This window comes from Sitophilus oryzae, unplaced genomic scaffold (genome assembly GCF_002938485.1).
Source record: "Sitophilus oryzae breed Bouriz unplaced genomic scaffold, Soryzae_2.0 scaffold_1179_pilon_pilon, whole genome shotgun sequence".
Classification (NCBI taxonomy): domain Eukaryota; kingdom Metazoa; phylum Arthropoda; class Insecta; order Coleoptera; family Curculionidae; genus Sitophilus; species Sitophilus oryzae.
This window is the reverse complement of record NW_022145814.1, coordinates 1,108,553-1,117,066: the sequence shown is the minus strand read 5'-3', so window position 1 is coordinate 1,117,066 and position 8,514 is coordinate 1,108,553. Positions and strand designations below refer to the sequence as shown.

Here is an 8,514-nt window from a genome sequence, read left to right as displayed (position 1 = left end):
TGACATATCAAAATATCACAAACAAATAAATGTATTAAAATCTTCAATAATTATTATTGTTAATCTTCTTGTTTATTTTTGTTGATGTTAGATAAGTATTTAAAAAAGATATTACAAGAATATTTTGCTTAATTAAATGAGGCGAGAAATAAGAAAAACCGAGTAAAGGAAATGGGATGAGGGAACTGGGTGAGGGAAATGGAAGAGGGAAGAAATGTATATAATTTGACACTTTCAAATTTTTAAAAAGTCAGTATTACATATGTGGTTGTAAATAAAATATATAATTTTTAGTTACCTTTGAACTACATACATGCATGAAAGATTATTGAGTAGTTTTCCTTAACTGACATTCATTAACCATTAGCTTAGATAAGGAAAGTCACGGGGTTTTTATTGTCATCTCGTGAAGAAATAAAAAACATCTCTAACGTATACAAACTGTTGTGCTGTAAATTCGTGATGTCGTTTGTCGTAGTAGTTTATAGCTCACGAACTAAAATACTGAATGTTTTACAGCAATCGGAAAATAGATGAAACAATTTCAATTGTAACTATTTCGATAATTCAAAAAGTTTGGAATGTTGTTTTACAGACATTTTCTAAACAACTGCATCTCTCGCGTACTTCGATTAAGAATTTTCATTAACAACAAGTATACAGGGTGGTCCGAATTGTATTCCGGAAACTTCGGCGGCATATTCTGCAGATAAAAATAAGTAAAAAACTTCGTATCAGTGTATGTTCTAAAGTGCTTAGTTTCAGAGATACAAGGTGTAGAAGTTTCATTTTTATTTCGATTTTTTCAAAATTTCTGAAGTAACGTCAATATTTGGATGAAAATTGGTGTCTAATAGTTTTTTGACACGAGAAATTTGATTTTTATGTCACTATGGCTCCTACTGGTAGAGGGCGCCACCTACATATGTTTTAACTGTTTTGAAGTGTAATAACTTTTTATCTGTACACTGTCTGTACCGTTTTGTCTTGTAAGCGTAGTTTTATACAGAATGCAACAATATACAGAAATATCTCTGCAACTTTTTACGCAAAAAATGTCTCTTTGTAAAAATCGCTACAAGCAACCGTTCTTAAGAGATTTGAATGGAAATAGTCAATACATCTCATTATTGACGAAAAATAACACGTTGAGTAGATAGTTATTTCAGCGAAATAATAAATTTGGGAAATTTTTATCATAAAGTTTTCTGCAAAAAAATGATGATAAAACAGTTTCTGTTAAATTTTTGGCACAAAAACTTTCAAATTTATGAGTCTCAGTCTAATAACTATTTAGTCAACATGTTTAATTTATGTCAATGATGACAGGTATTGATAATTTCTATTCCAAATATCTAGAAACCCAATACTTGTAGCGATTTTTACCAAGAGACATTTTTTACTTAGAAAAGGTCGTAAATGTATATTCTTTTATTCAGCAGTTTTATACAGGTACGGACGAAAAGTTATTACTCTTCAACCAGTTAAAAAATATGTAGGTGGCGCCCTCTACTAGTAGGAGTCATATTGACATCAAAATCAAATTTTTCATGTCAAAAAAGTCCCAGACACCGATTTTCATCCAAATATTGACGTTACTGCAGAAATTATTTGGAAAAAATCGAAATAAAAATGAAACTTCTACACCCGAAAAGAGTGCCCCACATTAGTTTTTTTAAATTTTCAGTTACTCAAATTACTTATTACACTACTGCCTTTATTTATTTTAACTTACTCATCATTTCGGTCAGATGTATCACTGACTGTTTTCAAGTGTAAACTACTAGCATTATACAGTTTGGCTAGGTATGATTAGTTTTTCCCTTTCTCAAGAATATCAACTAGAGAAGACAATATTTCTTTTAGTTTCTCATTATGTATCACAAATCAATGTAGTCCAAATTAACATAAAAAATAGTTCCTTTATTCCCACAATCGAAAATAAACAAATCTTAATACTTTGAGGAAAACTAAATGGAACTTTTGTATAAACTACACCAAACTTTCTACAATAAAATTAACTTAAATGAATGTAAGTACTAACGATAAACTACTAACTAAGTGGGTGGAAGTACTCCATGATAAGCTACGTAACATGTTTTGACTGAGAAATAATATATCAGAACATAAAACATAACAGAACATAACTTTAAAATTGTAGGATATTCGTTGCTTTTACCAATGTGAAATTAAAAAAAAAATTATTTAACTAACACAGTTTAATACAGGATCTCTTAAAAATACAACCAGCGAAAAAGTAAAATTATTTTTTTTAATATTCTGAACTTAACAGCCCATAAGGTTAATATAAAAGCTCGAGACGTATTTGATATTTTTTTAAAAACTCTTTTTGTGTCTAAAAATCTGTAGTTTAGCTGCAACTTAGTAGTTTTTTTTTAATTTCACATTGTAAAAGTAACGAATATCCTACAATTTTAAAGTTAATTTCAGTTTTGTTAGCATATCTCTTAAGAAAGGTAGAAAAAATACAAGTTAGAGTAAAAATTGATTATCTTTTATTCCAGATGACTTATCGTAAAAATTCCAAATACGTCCCGAGATATTAGTCTTAGCTATACCCAGAACTTATAATTCTAGTTAAATTTTGTTTTTTGGCAAAATGGCAGCAACACAAAAATTACATTCCTTTTTTTCACACCCTGTATATCATAGAAAACTAAATCTCATACAAAATTTAGAAAAATCAGATCAATTTACGAAAACCGATCTTTAATATGCTAAAAAAAATCAATAAAATTGGTCCATTTTTTTCAAAGTTACAACTTGTTGAAAAAGAGTAAAAAAATCGCTGTGGTATTTAATTTGACGGGCAGTTCAATTAGTAGATTCAACGTTCAAGCAAAAAAATTTTTTTTGAAAATCTTCAAAGTAAAATAGCTTTAAAAAATGTCTATACCGTGGCGGAATCATCTCTCCAAAAAATCCTATATGGGTATTTCGCCACTGCATGAAAATCTACAAAATAAAATAGTTATTTTTTTGTAAACACTTCTGCGTTATTCCCAAACTTGTCAGAAGTTAGGTAGAAAAATAGTACTTGTCAGAAGTTAAGTTTACGATATACAAATTTGCCTAACGCACACAAAAATGCTTAACGTTTCGGAAAGTTTGTCTCTTTCCGTCGTCGGAAGCAAAAAAATAGGAATAATAAAGAAAAAAAACTATTTAAAATACTTAAATTCAACTATTCGAGAACACTTTAGTTTTTTAAAACAGATACGTCTACAAAAACCGTTGCATTGGAAAACACGAACAATTGGAGAGTTTATTTTGAGCCAAAACAAAGATAACTTTTTTTACTAACGAAGCATTAAAATATTAATGGCTCGGAAAACCTTTCTAAAGAAATCCAAATCATGAAATCCTTGTAGCACAATCTCAAAGGTGAATGGATTCTTCACGTTTAGTACCAACTTTAAACAAAATAAGTTAGCGGCTAATATTTATATTCTAATAGGTATGGAACCATATCAGTATAAATACTTTTCCCGAATCTTTTTTTTATTTAAAAACTATAACTTCGGTATTCTTCTTAAATGAAATAATCTATAATACATACTAAAAAATCCACCACCAAATATATTTTATTTTCCACATGCCAGTATTCAGCATTTTGAAAGCTAGGGAAACCTGCAATCTAAATGCAAGTAATGTTGTTTCAAGGCATATAAATCTGCATACCGTGCACGAATAATGATTTGTTCATAGTCAATATTAATAAAGCAAATTTAGAACGACCTTAATATTCACACTGAGGAAAAATAGTTAATTCAAACATCGAATCTATTAAAGTTTTCAAAAATCGATACTCAGTTGCTCTATAAAAAATAATTAAAATTAAAAAAGTTACTTTCTTTTACATATTTTATATATTTTGTAACGTAGTATATCTAAGTGGTACAAGTGACACATATTCGGATTATTAGAAATTGTTAACAAGGATTTTTAATTTTTAAATGCGATATACTAGTACGATAAGAAAAAGTACGATAGGAAAAATTATACGATACTAAGTACTAGTACGACTAGTACGATAAGAAAAATTATTATACCTTACCAAAGTTATTAAATAATAATTTTTCTGTGACATAATTATTTTAGTAACTAATAATTAATTATTCAACATTTCGGAAGTTTCCTAAAGCTGGAGTAGATATAGTTCGGCGGGAATATAATTTTGGCCTGAAAGTTTCTCAACCATTCCGATTTCGAACAGCACGCGGCACGAATGGAGAATTATGTGAATGGAAACAGGATTTTTGTCTACTTTGCAAAATTTATAATGTATTTGAGAAGAAATTTGTACAATGTTAAAAATAGGAAAAATTTAGGGCACTTTTTTTTATTAAGTAATTCTAGATAAAACTTTGAGCAATTTTACTTGACTTAAATTGCATATAAATATGTCAGAGATTAACGTATAGAGATCGGAGAGTAACGCTTTCTTTAAAATGAGATGGCGTATATAAGACCTCGCTCCGTCTACATATTCTTGTTTATTTATAATTTTAGGTAGATACATAAAACCAATCAAGCATAATAATAAATTACACAAATCTAGAGTAGTACGAAGAGAGAAATAGAAGGAAAGGGGCCATTATTTCTGTTCAGTGTTCTTACATTACGGCGAAGAGTACGAGAAGGCATCAATAAAAATGATGAACATGTACATAAGACGATAAGCTCGAAGCTCGATGAGCAAAAAATCCTCGAAAATATCCAACTAGCATTAAATACCACTGAAGAATTTGAAGAACATAGATCTTCTTCTTCTTAAGGTGCCAACTTCTTGCGAAGGTTGGCGACCATCATGACTAATTTTATTTTGTTGACTGCTGCCCTGAACAGGTCGTTTGATGTACAGTTGAACCATTCTCTGAGATTTCGAAGCCACGACATCCGTCTTCTTCCTATGCTTCTCTTCCCTATTATTTTACCCTGGATAATTAATTGTAGAAGTTTGTATCTTGTACCTCTCATTACGTGGCCCATATATTGGAGTTTTCTTATTTTCACCTCTTGGGACAATTCTAGATCTTTTGAGACTCTTCGTAAGTCTTCTTCATTGGTAATTCTGTCAACGTATGATATCCGGAGTACACTTCTATAAAGCCACATCTCGAAGGCATCTATCTTTTTAAGCATTTGTTTTGTTAGAGTGGCAGCTTCTATACCATAGAGCATTATTGTAAATATGTAGCATCTTAGCATTCGTATTTTAAGGTGGTTACTTGTTTTGCAATAAAAGAATTGTTTCATTTTAATAAAGGTGCTATTTCAATTCTCGTTTTTAATTCTGATGAGTAATCATTGTCGTCGTTGATCAGGGTTCCTAGATATTTATATTTATAGACTCGCTCTATTATCTGATGGTTTACGATCAGTTGAATATTTTGATTTGGTGTTTTGGTAAATATCATGCATTCTGTTTTATTAAGGTTCATATTCAAGCCATAATAGATACTTGTTTCATACACTTTTTGGACCATTCGTTGCAGGGCCTGTATACTTTCTGCTAACTTCTTGATGTTTGCTGTTTGGTCGTAATATAGGTTTACAATAATTCTGGCATCTGTGTTACTAATTGCTTTTCTCTCAGAATTTTGATAAGTTGTTCATGACGGACTCTGTCAAATGCTTTCTCGTAGTCCACAAAGCAGGCGTACACATCCTTGTTAACATCCAAACAGCGCTGAGTCAACACGTTTATACTTAAATAATGCTCGTGCCAACTCCATTGCGGAACCCGAACTGTGTATCGCTGATGTCGTTATATGAGATCTTTACATAATCATGCTGGCTTTAGAATACAATGAAGGTCGACACCAACCTTTTTTTTTGGTATACCAAACCAGTCTTTTGGTATCGTTCCTGATCTGTAGATCGCATTGAAGAGCTCAGCAAGTGCATCCAAGCTATGTTCCTTAAGCAGTTTTATCATTTCAATGGGTAGTTCGTCTGGGCCAGGTGCTTTCCCGTTCTTCATGTTCTTCAGCGCATATTCTATTTCATCTGTTGTTATTTCTGGTCCGGTTTCTATATCATTTTCTGGGGATAAAGGTCAATTTCGGTCATCTTCGAACAGCGTTTCGATATATGTTTTCCATGTCTTAAGCTTTGATGTCAGCTCCATCAAATCAGCTCCATCAAGTCAGCTCCCATCATCGTCCACCAGTTGTGTTCCTCTTTTTATAATTTCCAGTGATCTCCTTAACCTTTTTATGTATATTAAAGGAGTCATGTACTTTTTGCAGTTGTTCAATTTCGGTACATTTTTCATTCAACCAGTGTTCTTTTGTCTCTTTTACTTTCTTTTGTATTTCCCGATGTATACTTTTGTATCTGTTATTTTCAGTGGTTTTAGCCTCTCTTCTTAATCTCATTAATTCGATAATTTCATCGGTCATCCATTCGTTTTTCTTTTTCTCATTCTTACAGCCCAACTCTTTGTTTCCTATTTCAAGAATTGTGTCTTTAATTTTCTCCCATTCGATGTTTATGTCTCCCTTATCTCTACTGTGTGATGTTTGCAACTCTTCTATAAGTCATTTTTCAACCCTTGATCTAGTTTCGCTGTTTCTTAATCTTGTGACGTCCATTGGTACTCTTCTTGGACTGTTTGATACGTTTTAAAGTTAGTTTGAATGTTGCAACTACAGGGTTATGATCCGATGTGATGTCTGCCCCTGGGTATGTCTTGGCTGAGAGTATGCTATTTCTGTATCGTTTATTAATCATGACATAGTCGATCTGGTTTCTTACTATTTTATATTTTGTGTCCTGTGGTGATCTCCACGTGTATAATCTTCTTGGTGGTAGTTTGAATAAGATGTCAAGGTGTCAAATAAGGTGTCATTACTATATCTTTCTCTTGGACAAATTCAACCAGCCTCTCTCCTCTCTCGTTACGCTGTCCTAGTCCGTGCTCTCCAATGACATCCACAACTCTTCCTCTACCGATTTTGGTATTGAAATCTCCCATTACAATTGTCACTTCGTGTTTCTTAGAACATAGATATTGAGCCACTATACCGTCTGCGTCTCAAAAGTGGCTCACCCCTATAAATTATTTATTTTTCAGATAAAATAACAATATTTGGTATGTTGAGTATATGACATAATTAGATTTGATTGTCGTATTAAATTGTTTTCGGCCACTTCCTGTTTTACCGGAAATCACTACTTACTAACTTTTGATTTTTAAATGTCACCTTCAGTATTTTTTTCTTCATTCGATGTAAAATGACACTGATTAGAATGACATATCACATGTCAACTTTTGACATTCTTGTTTAAAAAATCTTATTTTAAATGTCAATCTAGAGTGTGGTATCACTAGGATGTGTTAAAAACAGTAATTTTTAATCAAGAAGCCTTAGAAAAATATATTTGATCGTCCAATGTTTTTCGAGACTTGTCCTGGATGGTTAAAAGATCGTATTTTTAATCATATCTCAATTTTTTTCAAATGGAAAGACGGTTAGGTTTTTTCATTTTATTTTTATTTTCACCGGACACCTGGACATTTTCATCTTGACACCGGTGTTTATCTCAACACCGGTATCGCGATGAACACCGGTGTCGAGATCAACACCGGTGTCGCTGTGTCGCTGTCGACGTCGATGGTGCCGTTTGTTTTTTTTTAGTTTTTTTTAATGTAATATTTTTAGTTTATATTTTTATTTTACAGCTACGAATTTTTGTTTCTTTATGTTTTGTTTTTGATTAAACAATTTTTTACTTATAGTTGTTTATCTGACGCTTCCCTTTATTTTAGTGATTAGTCTGGTAAAAAAAATATTTTTAAATTTGAAAGCTTTAAGTTAAAGTCGGTGTGCTTTAATAAACGATAAAAATAGGCACCGACACGATATTATTAGTATCAGGTTTATTTTGGACTAATTAATTAACATTATTTCTTCTTTAACCCCTTTACCAAACATCGGTGTCGATATGAAAACCGGTGTCATAGTCAAAACCGGTATCGAGATGAACACCGGTGTCCAGACCAATACCGGTGTCGAGATGAACAGCGGTGTTGTAGATGAACACTGGTATCGAAATGAACACCGGTGTCAGTACCAACACCTGAACACCGGCCGCGGCCTAGCCCATATTTGGCCACCGGTGTCAGCCCAACACTGGTGTTAAAAGGGTGTTCCGGTGTTTGGAACAGGCCTAGCCATGAGTGCTGTTCTCTTCTCCTACATTTTGCCCTGCAGGACCAGTTTTGGAATGGTGTAGCGAGTTTCTCTCAAAATGTGATCGGTACATCATATCTTAAATAGTCTGCGGAAAATCCACATCTCAAACGTTTCGCTTCGATCCATAATCGACAATTAATAATCTATGTATTTTAACTAGAAACCAAATCATATAAAAATACTATTTTTCGACGTGTTGATTTAAATTCTCAAAATTGACGAAAATTAATAGACTTGTTGAAGTTTAAACAATATTAGAACACAAAAACAAAATTGTTATCTCACATAG

General features: G+C 32.1%; 2 protein-coding genes across 2 annotated transcripts; both read right to left on the bottom strand.

Moving 5' to 3' along the window:
• Nucleotides 1-5,575: 5,575 nt before the first annotated feature.
• LOC115891356 lies at nucleotides 5,576-6,007 on the bottom strand. The gene is made up of 2 exons (XM_030911808.1): nucleotides 5,852-6,007; nucleotides 5,576-5,782 (listed from the first exon to the last, which is right to left on the bottom strand). The coding sequence occupies exons 1-2, from the start codon at nucleotides 6,005-6,007 to the stop codon at nucleotides 5,576-5,578; spliced, it is 363 nt and encodes a 120-aa protein (XP_030767668.1).
• Nucleotides 6,008-6,182: 175 nt separating this feature from the next.
• On the bottom strand, nucleotides 6,183-7,003 carry LOC115891355. The gene is made up of 2 exons (XM_030911807.1): nucleotides 6,931-7,003; nucleotides 6,183-6,559 (listed from the first exon to the last, which is right to left on the bottom strand). The coding sequence occupies exons 1-2, from the start codon at nucleotides 7,001-7,003 to the stop codon at nucleotides 6,183-6,185; spliced, it is 450 nt and encodes a 149-aa protein (XP_030767667.1).
• Nucleotides 7,004-8,514: the final 1,511 nt, after the last annotated feature.

What these genes read in the sequence shown, in the direction of transcription:
- LOC115891356 (XM_030911808.1), bottom strand. Translation starts at nt 6,007, where the DNA reads ATGAAGAACGGGAAAGCACCTGGCCCAGACGAACTACCCATTGAAATG. An exon ending in TTGGTATACCAAAAAAAAAG is followed by an intron (nt 5,783 to 5,851) that starts GTTGGTGTCGAC and finishes TAACGACATCAG; the next exon opens with CGATACACAGTTCGGGTTCC.
- LOC115891355 (XM_030911807.1), bottom strand. Translation starts at nt 7,003, where the DNA reads ATGGGAGATTTCAATACCAAAATCGGTAGAGGAAGAGTTGTGGATGTC. An exon ending in AGAGCACGGACTAGGACAGC is followed by an intron (nt 6,560 to 6,930) that starts GTAACGAGAGAG and finishes AATGACTTATAG; the next exon opens with AAGAGTTGCAAACATCACAC.